The following is a 14,014-nucleotide window of genomic DNA, read 5'->3' on the forward strand; positions in this document are numbered from 1 at the left end:
CCCCCCACTCGGGTCTGCTGGGATGGGGCAATTTTGCTGCTTATCATCTTGGTTTGCTCTTATCACAAGCCAACGGCGCAGACAGCATCCACAAGCCTTAGGGATACAGTTTAGTGCAAGTGTTGGGTTGATGGTTGGACTTGATGGTCGTGGGGGTCTTTTCCAGCCAAAACAATTCTAAGTCCCTCCGGACAAACACACACAGACCCCGTTTGTATTTAATTCATATTTATGAAAACGCTTTCCAGACACCAGTTCATAACAAAGTGCCCCTGCTGCCGTTCCTGTCACGTTATGGGGCGGAGGGGAGATTCTTTGGAGTGAGATGAGGGTGGCAGCGAGCGGGGGAGCCCCGGGGCCCCACACATTCTCCTGAGCAGGGCTGGAGGTGGTGGGAGGGTGGCCAGGAGGGATGTGTGATGACGGGGATGCAATGGAGGCTGGTTCTTCTCAGGGCAGGGCCCGGTTCTGCCTGCATGGGTTCAGCTGGGAATAAAGCCATGAAGGACGGCGGCCAAGGGATGTGGGGTGGAGGGGGCGCTGGCGCTGGGGCTCCCGCCCGCCCCACGCCGCAGGCACTTGGTTGAGGTAGTTCAGAGTCACTCCCGGCCAGTTGGCTACTGGGGAGAGAAGCAGCAGTGAGTTGGGGAGCACTGGGAGCACCGTGAGGCCACTGGCAGCGGGATCGGTGTCCTCTCCCTGTCCCCCCAACCCTTACCATCCGTGCGATGTCGTCGGCGAAGGTCACCCCCTTGCTCGGGCGCTGCTCCTGCGAGCCGGTGCTGCTGCCGCTCAGCGAGTTCCGCCGCATGATGCCTGCGGGGACAAACCGGCCCTGAGCGGGGACGCGGGGCTGTGACCCCCCTCCCAGCCCCAGGAGGGAACAGGGGACACTGGGGGTGTCACCTGGGGGCTGCGCCAGCTCCAGGCGCTGGAGGCTGTTGCGGCGGGAGGGGTTGAAGCTGCCCTTGGAGAGGCGGCGCTGGCGGCTGGACAGCATGGCAGCCGGGGACACGATGGCCAGCGGTGGCTGCTTGCCCAGCCGCAGGTACAGCTCCTCGATCTCCTTCTTCTGCGCGCTCTGCAGCACCTGCACCTCGGCCAGGTGCCTGCGGGGGGCATGGGGGGGTGACAGCTGAGACAGGGCCCCTGGGGAGGGGACATTGTCCTCCCAGCCGAGACAGGGGCTTCAGGGGAGAGGACATTGTCCTTTCGACCAAGCCAGGGGCTTTGGGGAGGGGGCTGTGGTGCTCCTGGCCAAACCAGGGTGTCCAGGGAGGGGGACATTATCTTCCCAGCCAAACGAGGGTTGCTGGGGAGGGGACATCATCCTCCTGGCCAAATCAGGGTGTGTAGGGAGGGGTACATTGTCCTCCCAGCCAAACCAGGGTGTCCAAGGAGGTGACATTGTCCTCCCGGCCAAGCCAGGGGCTCTGGGGAGGGGAAATCATCCCTGTTTTGGGGCAGGTGGGGAGAACTGTTCCCTCTTGGAGTCCCTGCGCTGCCCCCCTGGCTGCTCCCCCGCTTTTTGCCGTGGGGCTGCTCACTTCTGGCGCAGGTTCTGCAGCTCCTCCCAGATCTCCTCATCCTCGCTCTCGCTGTCATCGCTGCTCAGGTAGGACAAGTTGCGGGAGTAGCTCATCCAGACCTGGCTCAGCACGGCCTGCGGCGTGGTCTCTGCGCCCTCCTCCTCCGCGGGGACATCCCGGTCACTCTCTGCCGGTGCCACCGTCGCCTCCTCGGCCTCGGGGTCCTGTCCCGCCGTCTCCAGCGCTGAGTCCGAGTCGCTGCTCGAGGTGTCCCCTGTGTCGGGGGCCGCAGGCAGAGGGGACCCGCTGGCTGCTGGCCCCACGCCGCGCCGCTCACCGTCACTGCTGCCATCGCTGCTGCCCAGCACCGGGGACGTCATCACTGGGTCCTTAGTCGGTGTCACCCGGAACCGGCCCAGGATCTGGGGCTTGGCTTCTGCTGGGGAAAGGAGAGGCAGGATGGCGGTCAGGGCGTGTGGGCTGGCGGGGACATTGCGGTGACACAACCACAGCCTCGGCTTGTCCCCAGCTCACCTTCACTGATGGGTGAGAGCTGAGGCTTGGGCTCACTGGAGGCTGGCGACTCTGAGATGATGAGGGGGTGTCCAGGCTGGGGGGAGCCGGGTGGCACCTGTGGGCACCGAGCACCATCAGCCATTCCCCCAGGTTCCCCCGATGCTGCCCCCATGCCCTGGGACCTACCACCTGCTCAGCCCTCCCCACACCCCAGGGGCTCCCCACACCACAGGGCTCCCTGTCCCCACCCAGGGTGGTGACAAGCCAGCCGCCCTGGCACTGACCCCCACCTTGAGTGGCGCCCCCCATACTCACCATGCCGCTCTCGGGGCTCCCCGGCATGGACACGCTCAGCGGTGGCAGGGGACTCCCCATGTCCTCACTCCCCACAGGGCTCGGTGGGGCTGGTGCCGGGGGAGGGAATGGCACAGCCCCCCCGGCAGTGGGGACATCAGCCCCCACCGACTCCAGGGTCCCACCGCGGGCCGGGGCGGGCTTGGCCATGCTGGCAGGGTCGGGGTAAGCGAAGCGGGGGGGACCCAGGACGAGGCTCTGCGGCCGCGGCAGCAGTGGGGGGTAGAGGTGGCCCCCCGAGCTGGCGATGGAGGAGACGGCGGGCAGCAGCGTGTGGGCCACGCTCATCACTGCCAGCGAGAAGACGTTGGCCAGGGACAGGAGGGGAGCAGCGGGGGACCAGGGTGTACTGGTCACGGTGGGGGCGCTCAGGGGGCTGCTGGGGACAGGGGAGGTGGAGAACGGCAGTGGGGACAGCGGCAGGGCAGGTGGAACAGGCTCCCCCGGGGTGCTCGGGGGGGTCTGCGGGACCCCCGGCGACACCGGCAGCCAGGAGGGAGCTGTCGAGACAAGGGGCCAGGTCTGCAGGGAGCCTGCGGAGAGAGGAGGGTCAGGAGTGTCCCCTGACATCCACGAGCCCCCACACCCCCGTGGCAGCGAGGGACCGGCCATGGCGCGGTGGCGGCCGCAGGGGGATGGAGGTACCAGCGCTGGTACCTGCGGGAGAGCCTGGCAGTGGCGGCTGCAGCTCGGGGGCTGCCGGGGTCTCCGTGGGGCTGGCGGGGTCGTTCTCCAGTGGGGAGCTGCTCAGCATCGGCAGGACCGGAGACGGGACCGAGACGCTGGGACTGCAGCAGCCCAGGTCTGCAGCACAGGGGTGACAGCTGAGGCAGGACTTGTCTCCCCCGGCACCCCCTGGGCTCAGCCAGGGACATCACCTGCCCTGCCCGGGGCTGGGGGGGACGGGAAGGGCTGCAGAGGGGCACAGACGTACCGCTGAGCGAGGATGAGGAGGAGATGGAGCGTGAGAGCTCCTGCAGCTGCAGGTCCACCTGCTGAGGGGGAGGTGGCTGAGCCCAGCACTGGGGCAACGACCCCGGATAGGCTGAGCTGAACCCTCCCGGCTCCCACCCCAGCTCCACTGCTGCAGGGACAGGAGTTGGTGGCTCCACCGGGCAAGGTGACACCACGACTGGGCACTCACGGGGCTGCCGGGGCCACGCTCGGCCTCAGGGCTGTCGGGCAGCTCGGCGGCACCGTGCCCGTCCTTGCGGAGCAGGGTCTCCACGCGGTGGATGATGTCCCGGATGCGGTGGATGAAGCCATCCCGCTCTGACTTGAGGATGAACTCGTTGTGGACCTGGGGGGCAGAAGGGCCGCTCAGCACCCGGCACGGCTGGCCAAGACCCCTCACCCCCTACCCTGCGCTCACCATGACGGCTGCGATTTCCTCGGGGTTGTCCCCATCCAGGTCGAACTTGAAGGTCACCATCTTGTTGTTGTAGGTCTGCAGCTGGCACTCCACCACGCGGTCGTTCTTGTCGGAGATCTGTGGGTGACAGAGCTGGCTCAGCCCGGGGACACCCACCCACCCGGCACCCCCTGGCACCCCCGGCACTCACATTGGTGACGCGCAGCCGGGACCGCGCTCGGCGCCGCAGCAGCTTCCCCGATGCCCGCTTGGGCGGCAGCTTGTTGCTCTGCTCGCTGGCCGACAGCCCCTCGCAGCCGTCGCTCATGCCGGACGCCACATCCGAGGCATAGCTGTGGGAAGCATCAGCGCAGCTGTTCCCAGCCCCCGCGCTCCCCATTTGTCCCCTGCCCAGGTCCCCCCTGTCCTCACCTGTCCACCGGGGAGGAGAAGCCGCTGGCGGGGTGGAGATGCTCACCAGGTAGCTGCACCGCGATGCTCTGCGGGGAGAGGATGGCGTGAGCTGGTGCTGCGGCTGCTGGGAACCCCCCCAGCCCCACGGGGCCCCGCTCACCGTGGGGAAGCAGCGCACGGGGCGGGCGGGCGGGGGGCTGGCGGAGTCCCCTGCGGAGAAGCTGCGGTGGGCCGGGTCATCCAGGAAGCCGGAGGAGCTCAGGTAGCCGTCAGTCTCGCAGTCGGCTGCGGAGAAACACCCATGTGAGCACGGCTGGAGCCAGAGCCCCCTCCCCGGCTTTGGGGCTGGGCACACGACATGGCTGGCGGGACCCCCGCCCTGTGTCACCCTGCTGTCCCCCCGCCCGGCGCCTACGCACAGGTGGCCGAGGAGTAGCTGGTGTGGCGGTAGGCGAAGTGCTGGTGCTGGTCGGCCTCGGGCTCCTCGGGCTCCGGGGGGAAGGTGCTGCTGAAGTCCCCGGAGCCGGGGGTGACCGGGGTGGGGGCACCGGGTGGCAGCGGGGACTTGAGCTCCTCCTGCTCCGGCTCCGTGGGTGATCGCATGTCCCGGGCGCGCTTCAGCTTCTCCCGCTTGCGCTTGATGGCGACCACACGGTCCCGCACCGCCTTGGCCACCAGCTTGTAGTCAGCCTCGCAGACAAAGCCCAGGACCACCTGGACGGGACGGGGCTGGTGACATCGGGGGACAGGGACCCTGTGGCACCCAGGCTTCCTCTGTCCTTGCACCCACCATCTCCTGGGCCACCTCCTCCGCCACGTCCTTGTAGAGCTCGAAGAGGAACTCGATGGCGTTGTTGTCCTTGTACTTGCCGTGCAGCTTCTTCGTGTCGTCCATGCGCAGCCACAGCTTCAGCGCGGACTTGACGCCGTCGTCCTCCTCGGCCAGCTCCACGTGCACTCCCGTGTCCTCCTGGAAGAAGGAGTGCTCCAACAGGTCCTGGATGGTGTATCTGCGGAGACACAGCTCAGCATGGGGCTGGGGGCTTGGGGGGGCTCTGGCTCTGCCTCCCAGCGCCCCCTCTCCGCTCCCCACCTCTCATTCTTGTCCATGCGGATGCAGCCCTCGATGATCTCCTTCAGCTCCGGGACCTTCACCTTGTAGAAGCTGCTGGGCTTCAGGCCCTGGGGGTGACAAGTGTCGGTGTCTCCTGTGCCTGACCCCGTCACAGTGCCAGGTTCCCGGGGGTCTGGGGCTGAACCCGGGCTCTGCGAGGCCACGGGACCGACTGATGGTCTCTAGGCAGCTGCAGGACCTACGGACAATCCCCAAACAGCCGTGGCCCACAGCTCCCCCGGGCACAGCCCTGCCAGCAGTGGGGGACACACGGGGACCTGGCTCCCAGCCCAGGACCCCGTGCGTCCCTGCACAGGCAGCCGGGGCCAGGATGCACCCAGGGCTTTGCTTTTCCACCCCAGCAGGCAGGAGCAGGCAGGAACCAGCCAGGGCAGCCATGGTGCCCCGGGCAGGGGGTGGCTGAGCCGTCCCGCTCCCGTTCCACCCCATTAAGGTGCTGGGGTGGGGGACACAGGGTCTGGCCAAGCACAGCACCGCCTCACCGCCCAGACTACTTCTAGTATTGCATAACCTGCACAGAGACACATTTCAGGGAGCAGCGAGACCCAACAGCTCCATCCTTCTGTCCCACCCAGCCCCATCCACCACCACAGCACCGGCAGCATCGTGCCCAGCCCCGGGGCCGCTCACCGAGGTGACCTTGCGGTAGATCTGGGCGGCGTTCTGGCACTCGGAGTAGGGGTACTCGGAGGTGGCCATCTCCAGCATGCACATCCCGAAGGCGTAGACATCCACTGCCTCGTCGTACTTCTCCTCGTACATCTCTGGCGCCATGAACTCGGGGGTGCCTGGGGGCAGCCATGGGGTTCAGCACCCCCAGGGCACCAAAACACCCGCTGCCACCCCAGGGCAGCCACCCGGAGCTCAGCAGAACCCCACCTATGACACTCTTGGCGAAGGAGGCTCGCTTGAGCGTGGCCAAACCCAGGTCCCCGATCTTGACGGAGCCGGTGGGGCCGGTGATGAAGATGTTGTCACACTTGAGGTCACGGTGGATGATGGGGGGCGAGCGGGTGTGCAGAAAGTGCAGCCCCTTGAGGATCTGCCGGCTCCAGCGCTGCAGAACCTTCAGCTTCATCTCCTTGAACCGCTTCAGGTACCTGCCCGAGAGACCAACACCCTCCGTGCTCCCAGCTCCTTTCAGGCAGGTCAGAGATCAGGAGGTCTCCCCTCAGCTCCTGTTCTCCAGCTGAACCCCCAGCTCCCTCAGCCGCTCCCATCACACTTGTGCTCCAGCCCCTTCCCCAGCTCCGTTCCCTTCTCCCAACTCGCTCCAGCACCTCAGGGTCTTTCTTGTCCTGAGGGGCCCAGAACTGACCCCAGGATTCGAGGTTTGGCCTCGTCCCCTCCCCTGAGCACCCCAACCTGGTGGTCCCCGCTCACGTTTTCAGAGTGCCGGATGTCATGAGCTCTGTGACCAGCACGATGCAGATCTGGCCTTTGACAGACGACTTCCAGGAGTCATAGAAGCGGACGATGTTGGGGTGCTGCAGCCCCTTCAGCATCTCCACCTCCTCGCTGAACCGCTGCCGCTCCGTCTTCGACAGCTTCCGCGTCTGCGGGAGGAGTGGGGAGGTGAGGGGGGCGCGAGGGGTCCCCGGCGAGCACGGGGGGATGCCCTGGCTTAAAAGAGACCCTCGTGTCCTTGTCCCCATTCCCCACACACAAGGCAGCGGGGGCTGCTGTGGTACCAGAACCGGGCTCAGATCTGCTGTCCCGCAGCACAAGGGTTCATAGAATCACTTTGGTTGGAAAAGCCCCTCAAGATCATGGAGTCCAACCGTTCCCCAGCCCCGGCACTGCCCCGTGTCCCTGAGAACCTCATGTCCGTCTGTCCAACCCCTCCAGGGATGGTGACTCCAGCACTGCCCTGGGCAGCCTGTTCCAGTGCCCCACAGCCCTTTGGGGAAGAAATTGTTCCCCAGATCCAACCTCAACCTCCCCTGGTGCAACTTGAGGCCGTTTCCTCTGCTCCTGGCGCTTGTTCCTGGGGAGCAGAGCCCGACCCCCCCTGGCTCCCAGCTCCTTTCAGGCAGGTCAGAGATCAGAAGGTCTCCCCTCAGCTCCTGTTCTCCAGGCTGGACAAACACCCCTCGCTGGTGTCCAGCACAATATGGGGACCCCCACCCAGCCGAGGGGACACGCGGGGGCTCTGCACTGGCCACTGCCCCACACTGTGCCCCACACAGCCCCTCTGCCCGCCGGCACAGCCCCGCTCCCCGCTGGGACACCCCAGGCAGTGCCATGGCCGGGTGCCGGGGCCGCCTCAATGGGGCCTTTGTTGGGGAGCGCAGGCAGGGGCGGCTCCAGCCCAGGTTTTTCCATGTTCCTTCTGCTCAAGTTAATTAAAGTGGAAACCGAAGCCGAGCGCTGACACGGGCACTGCGCAGAGCTGGGGCCAGCGGGGAGGACCAGGACCACTCATCCTGGAGAGACATGTCCCTGTGGCGCAGAAAGGGGGGCAGCCAGCCGGACAGACCCCGACGGAGCTGGATCCCACCCCGAGCAGGAGCAGAGCAGCATCCCCTGCGACGGCTCCACCACAGCCCAGGACCCCAAAGGGCCACTGCAGAGCATGGGGACACCCAGCTGGGACCCCCCAATCCAGCCCACGCTCAGGGGACGAGGAACCCAAACTGCCGCAGGTGACCCCCGTGCTCCCACCGCCACGCTGGGCTCCTTGGCCAACAGCCGCCATCCATCAGCCCCGGGCAGCTTTCGTAATATTTTCGTTGCATCACAGCCGGGCCCACGGCCGGGCTGGAGCCGCTCCATAATCCCCTCTGCTTTTAACACACGCTCAGGGACCGGCTCAGCGCAGAGGAGAACCTGAGCCCTGCTGCCGCTGGATGAATGGGACCTTTCATACATGGGGAGGAAAACAGCAACCGGAGCCCCTGCGCAGCTCACCGGCTGCCCTGCCCAGACCCCTCGGCCCCCTGCTCCCCGCCGAGGAGCCCGGAGGCTTCATTTCATCCCGCAAACCGGCACGGGGAAGCCAACATGGGCTACAAACAGGGGCAGGGAGGGAGCCATGGGTGGTCACAGCTCTCCCAGCTTGGCAAGAGGGGACCCTGCTTGGAGTGGTTGTCCCAGCACAGTCCCCACTGTGTCACCCCCAACCCCCTGGAGAATGCCCGGCATGAGGCCACCTCTCCTGGGGTGCCCGGAGCAAGGACTGGGGGAGCCCAGCTCATCCCCAGCACGTGCCAGGACCACTGGGCTCACCCAGTGCCGTCCATAGAATCATGGAACCATTTTGCTTGGAAAAAACCCTCAAGATCGAGTTCAACCATTAACCCACCCTAGCACTAACCCACATCCCTGAGAACCTCATGTCCGTCTGTCCAACCCCTCCAGGGATGGTGACTCCAGCACTGCCCTGGGCAGCCTGTTCCAATGCCCCACAGCCCTTTGGGGAAGAAATTGTTCCCCAGATCCAACCTCAACCTCCCCTGGCACAACTTGAGGCATGACCGAAGTGGCAGCCGGTCCCACCGAGCACCGGCAGCGGGGAGCGGGGCCCGATCCAGCCCCAGCCCGGACACAGGAGCTGCTCATGCAGGGCAGGCAGGGCTGCCAGCAGAGCCCCGCACGGCACGCAGGGACACCGTGTCCTTTCCTAGCAGCACCTCGCACAGGGCAGAGGAGGACGCTGGGGACGGGCGAGGAGCTGGGTGGCAGCGCTCCAGCCCCGTCCCAGCGCCAGGAGCCCCGTCCCAGCGCCAGGAGCTGGCTGCCGGGGAGCCCTGCACGGCCAACAGCGGGAACCGAGGCCAGCGCGGGAGGGAGGGATGGGCTCGGTGGTCGAGGACAGGTCTTGCCCAGCTGCGGGGAGGTCCTGAGCCCCCCCAGTTCCCTGGCAGAAGTGCCTGCAGCAGGTGCCCATGTCCCGTTCCTCGCCACAGGTCTGTCCCCATCGCTTGGCGAGCGGTGACCGTGTGTATGTGCACGGACACACGTTCTCAAGCCCACAGGACCCCCCGTCAAGCAAATCCCCCCTGAGCTCCTCAGTTCACAGAATCATACAATCACAGAATCATTATAGTTGGAAGAGACACTTAAGGTCATCGAGTCCTACCATCACCTAAATAATGCCCCGGACAGGCAGAGCACGATTCCCAACCACAGCGCAGGCAGGACGGGCTGGGCATGCAATGGACAGGATTTTGGGAAGATGCCGTGGACAGGGTTTGAGGAAGATGCAGGAATTTAGGAAGAAAAGTGCTCCACAGCTCGAGGTTACCTGGGCGAGGGGGCTGGGGGAGGCTGCGCTTGCCAGAGGGGACCCACAGGAAAACCACTCACGGGCAGGTATTTACAGCTCCATCCCACTCCAGGCCTCTGGTTTCCTCCCCGCTTCCTCCTTCCCCACCACCCGCAACACCTATCAACAGAAATAGTCCCCGGTCTAAAGCTGGAAAGCACAAACAGGTCATGGTGGGGCTGCGGGACACGGGCGGGAGGTAAAGACAGACGCCGCGTTCAGGACTGGGGGGACAGGGATGGGACGGTCCCCAGAGGGGTCCCACAGGAAGGCAGGGGACAGGCAAAAATGGCCTGGGGAGGGAAGAGCAGGGCGAGGACAGCACGGAAAGCTGGGATTTGGGATCGGGAGCCATCAGAGCAGCTGGATGAGGCTCTCCAGACCAGAACAGGTCAGGGCTGAGGTTAGGTATTCATTTAGAATTGAAGGGCAATAAAAGGAGAACTGTGAAAGACACAGGACAAAGCTATTTTTAAAAAAGGGCAGAACCACAACCATTTTTATTTGCGGTTCTAAATCCCGTATTCGTGTCACAGTGTCTGATTCTTTGCATGATCGCTGAAAAAAAAAAAAGAAAAAAAACCAACTTTTAAAAGTCTGCTTCTTGTGCTCTCAGCCTCTCATGGGACGCGGATTTTGGGACAAGAGACACTGGATAAAGAGCAACGGGACAGAGCCGAGTGTGGGGTGGGGAAGGGAGATGGGGGCGGGGTGAAGCATGGGGGGGCAGGTGCCGGGCCCCTCGGTGGGGGTCTCAGCTCCAGGTGGGAGGGTGACAGCGGGTGGGGGGGAGCCAGGTCTACCAGGTCTCAGCACCGCGGGATGCTCACGGGACAGGAGCTCAGGCTCTTCGCACATTTTCCCCACCAGCCTGTGGGGGCCAAGCAAGCGGCTCCCGCAGCTCCAGCCCCCGCCAGCCTGGCCGGTTGGTGGGGCAGGGGCACAGGACTCGGGGCACGGGAGCATTTTTGCTTCCTGACCCCCTTTCCTCTACCTGGGAGCGTGAGTATTGTCCCCCAACAGCCACCTCACAGGACACAGGAGCTGCCCCCCAGGCTGCAGGACGAGCACCGGGGGCTGCATCCTGCCCCAGCGAACACACGGGAGCTGCTCTGGCAGAACTGGGGTGCGGACAGGGACCCCGCAGCCCAGTCACAGGGATGAGCAGGAGGGCACGGTGTGAGCCAGGTGCCGGCTGCCAGTGCATGTCTGTGACGAGGGGCTGAGACCCCCAGGGAGGGATGCACCAGCCGGACGGGACGTGCTGGGCACGGCTGACTCATCTGGAGAAGATCTTGGGCTCGCCAAGGAGAGCCTGTCCCTGCCAGCCACAGGCCGGTGCTTCCCCCACCGCCTGGACGGACACAGGACTCACACGGAGCTCCGGAGCCTTTGGACAGGGCCACGGGAGGGAGGGAGCACTGAGCTGGCTCTCGGCAGCCGCTGAAGCGATTGTGCAACGCATGAAGGCAGGCGGAGGCCCAAGACTTCACCTTCCTCGCTAAGAGGCCACAGTCAGCCCCTCCAGAAACCACCCGCCGCGAGCTCAGCACCTTCTTCTTGCACCACTGGGCTGCAGCTGCCCCAAGGACTCATCCCTGGCAGCCGCCTGCAGATGCACCAAGGTTTTAGGAACAAGACAATGAACTTGCAAGACACGTTTTTCTGCGTAAACAAGGACTTGGACCTTCCAGCCCCAGCAGCCATTCCAGGGTCAGGAGCCTGTTGGAGACTTTGGACTTTGCCAAAACCCCTCCCCAGGGGCTCCAAGGAGAAAAGGGAGCCCCAGGGCATGGCCCTCCCTGGTGTCTCCATGGACAAGATCATGGACAAGTGGGAAAAGGCGTTGCAGAGGCAACACCTTCACCACTGCCCTCAGCATCCCGCTGCCAGCATCCCGCTGCCAGGCTGCAGGGCAATGAGGAGGACGGGGGAGCGCGGTGGCAGGAAGGAGATGGAGATGCTGCTCAGAGACCAGGAAAACCACAGGTCTGGGTGCTCCCAGCAGAGAGCCCCTTGGCAGCATCACAGAAACCGCATGCAGGTGCCCACGGGCAGCGCTTCAGCCAAGGTCAAGCAGGCAGAGCGCCCCAAGGTCGCGCTGTACCCTGCTCTGATGGGAGCTCGCTGCAGACACGTGCCCCGGCGCACGCCGAGGGCTATCGGAGCAAAGCCCGGAGCAGCTCCAGCGCTGGCACGGGTGCACGTGCAGACGCCGGCACCGGAGAGGGCACCGCCGCCCTTCCAAAGGGAAAGCTGCAAGTCAGGGGATACTGAAAAGGCAGCGGGGTGCTCAGCGCCAGCAGCCGGTCCTGGATCCACCTGTAAAGCCCCGGAGCAAAACTGGCACCAGCAGCACAGGCACCCCGGTGTGCTCCACAGTGCAGGCAGTGAGGCAAATGGAAAACAGCACGTGACGGGCAGGAGGGCCAGGAGCAGCGGCGCTAAGCAGAGAACCTGGGACCAGGCCAAGAGCCCCGTGAGGCACCGGTGGAGACGGGCACAGCACCAGGCAGTGAACAGGACCCCGGCCCAGCTGCAGAAAGGTGCTGACGTGCCTGGTAGAAACGGGGGATCTCGGGTCCCCGCGCTCTCTGGGACGGGCTCCAGCCCAGGGCAGATGCCCCGCAGTTCCCACATGGGCAGGCAGAGGGGCTCGGGGCCGGGGGGCTGCCCATGCCAGGGGAAAGGCGTGGAGAAGGGGCCCCTTCTGCACCCCCCTCCCCGGGGCCGAGGGTCCGCGGGAACAGGCAGGGTGCCGGCAGCACACAGGTAGGGTGCAGGCAGCACACAGGCAGGGTGCAGGCAGGACACAGGTAGGGTGCAGGCAGCACACAGGCAGGGTGCAGGCAGCACACAGGCAGGGTGCAGGCAGCACACAGGTAGGGTGCAGGCAGCACACAGGCAGGGTGCCGGCAGGACACAGGTAGGGTGCAGAGGCGCGGGCAGTCGTACCTGCAGCTCGCACCAAGCCACCTCCACCGTGGTCTCCGTGTCCAGCCCCTTGTAGACGGTCTTGAACGAGCCGCGGCCGATCTCGATGTCGAACTTGAGGAACCGGCCGTCGGGGGAGGTGGCGACCGCCCGCGTCTCCACCTCCTCGCTCTCCGTCTCCTCCGGCTCCCGGCGCCCGGTGGCGCCCGGTGGCGGCGGCGGCGGCGGCGGCGGCGACCCCCCGCGCCCCTCGCCCGGCGCCGGGTAGCCCAGCAGCTCCAGCTCGGCCGAGCTCCGCCGGTTGAAGCGGAAGGAGGAGCGGCGGGAGTCGCGCCCCGAGGGCCGCCAGCCGCGGCTGCGGTGCGGGGCCCGTCCGGGGAGCCCCGGCTCCGGTTCCGGCGCGGAGCCGCCTCCCGCCCGCTCCGCCTCGGGCTGGGACATGGCTCCGCTGAGCTCCGCCGCCAGCATCGGCTCAGCCCGGCCCGGGGCGGCCGCTCCCGCGCAGCTTCGCACCTGGTGCCGCCGCAGACCCCGCAGCGCCGAGCCCCGGCCCCGGGCACCGGCCCCGGCCCCGCCCGGCGGCCCCGCCCCCGCCCCGCCCGGGCCCGCCCCCGCCGCGGCCACCGCCCCCCCCGCCGCTGCGCCACCGGCCCCGCCACCGCCCGCGGGCACCGGCCCCGGCACCGGCCCCGGCCCCGGCCCCGGCAGCGGGACGGGCGCCCAGCACTGCGGCGGTGCCCCGGGGCGAGCGCTCCGCACCGCGGCCCCGCAGCCCCGGCATCCCCCGCCGTCCTCCCCGCGCGGCCCCGGCCGGGGGACGCTGCCCCGCTCGCAGCCGGAGCCGGGGCGCTGAGCCGGGGGCTCCGAGGCTTCCCCTCCCCGCAGGGAACCCCCCCGAGGGGCTCCGGGCGATGGCTGCAGAAGGCGCGACGCAGCCCAAGTCATAGAAAAGTGCCTGGTTTAGACATTTCCTCGGAGCTCCTGAGTTGGGTTCCAGAGCAGCGTGTCCAAGAGAAGCCCCGTCCCGCTCCCCGGGCTGCGGGATCAGCCACCACGCTGCCTGCACCATCCCAGGCAGCAGCTTCTCTCTGGGTTTACTCTGGTCCGAAATCCCGAAATTAGCGTCATGCAAATAGGAAGATACGAACTTGTGTGTCAGCCCTGTGCGAGCCAAAAGCCCGGACAAGAGCTGCTTGTGTGCCCAGGTTAAACGAGGAGGTTGTTCTACCCATCGAGGCTGTTTACACAAAACACAAAGCAATTGAGACCGGCACTAATTTCTTTTCCCTAAGGACAGATTGTTTCTACTTAACGATACCGGAAACATTCAGGAGAGGATCGGCCTGGGAGCACAGCCAGGTTCGTCCTCAAGTGCCAACCTGGCCCACGCAGGGGGACACCGGGCGATTCGGCTGTTCCTACAGAATCATAGAATCATTTTGGCTGGAAAAGACTCTCAGGGTCATCGAGTCGAACCGTTAACCCAACCCCAGCATTAAACCATGTCCCAGCTT

General features: G+C 65.9%; 1 protein-coding gene across 5 annotated transcripts; it reads right to left on the reverse strand.

The window, feature by feature from the left end:
• Positions 1 to 244: 244 nt before the first annotated feature.
• Positions 245 to 13,041, reverse strand: WNK4 (WNK lysine deficient protein kinase 4). 5 transcript variants are annotated; one of them, XM_065651191.1, is made up of 20 exons: positions 12,522 to 13,041; positions 6,683 to 6,855; positions 6,179 to 6,399; positions 5,930 to 6,087; positions 5,258 to 5,346; positions 4,955 to 5,174; positions 4,584 to 4,878; positions 4,325 to 4,449; positions 4,183 to 4,250; positions 3,962 to 4,103; positions 3,772 to 3,876; positions 3,544 to 3,699; positions 3,334 to 3,394; positions 3,057 to 3,203; positions 2,361 to 2,932; positions 2,064 to 2,160; positions 1,548 to 1,968; positions 907 to 1,109; positions 719 to 816; positions 245 to 617 (listed from the first exon to the last, which is right to left on the reverse strand). In XM_065651191.1, the coding sequence occupies exons 1-20, from the start codon at positions 12,966 to 12,968 to the stop codon at positions 600 to 602; spliced, it is 3,816 nt and encodes a 1,271-aa protein (XP_065507263.1). In that variant the 5' UTR covers positions 12,969 to 13,041; the 3' UTR covers positions 245 to 599. The 5 variants fall into 5 exon arrangements, with proteins under 5 accessions (XP_065507263.1, XP_065507262.1, XP_065507261.1 ...); XM_065651190.1 differs by having other exon boundaries at positions 1,548 to 1,965; positions 3,334 to 3,391; positions 3,772 to 3,888; XM_065651189.1 differs by having other exon boundaries at positions 3,334 to 3,391; positions 3,772 to 3,888.
• Between the last annotated feature and the right edge of the window lie 973 nt (positions 13,042 to 14,014).

This window comes from Caloenas nicobarica, chromosome 24 (assembly GCF_036013445.1).
Source record: "Caloenas nicobarica isolate bCalNic1 chromosome 24, bCalNic1.hap1, whole genome shotgun sequence".
In the NCBI taxonomy this organism is placed as follows: Eukaryota; Metazoa; Chordata; class Aves; order Columbiformes; family Columbidae; genus Caloenas; species Caloenas nicobarica.

Excerpts from the sequence above, each read along its gene's own strand:
- WNK4 (XM_065651188.1), bottom strand. The coding sequence starts at position 12,968 with ATGCTGGCGGCGGAGCTCAGCGGAGCCATGTCCCAGCCCGAGGCGGAG. Across the intron at positions 5,347-5,929 it reads TCTACCGCAAGGTCACCTCG|GGCCTGAAGCCCAGCAGCTT; the intron begins GTGAGCGGCCCC and ends TGTCACCCCCAG. Across the intron at positions 817-906 it reads GGAGCTGGCGCAGCCCCCAG|GCATCATGCGGCGGAACTCG; the intron begins GTGACACCCCCA and ends TTGTCCCCGCAG.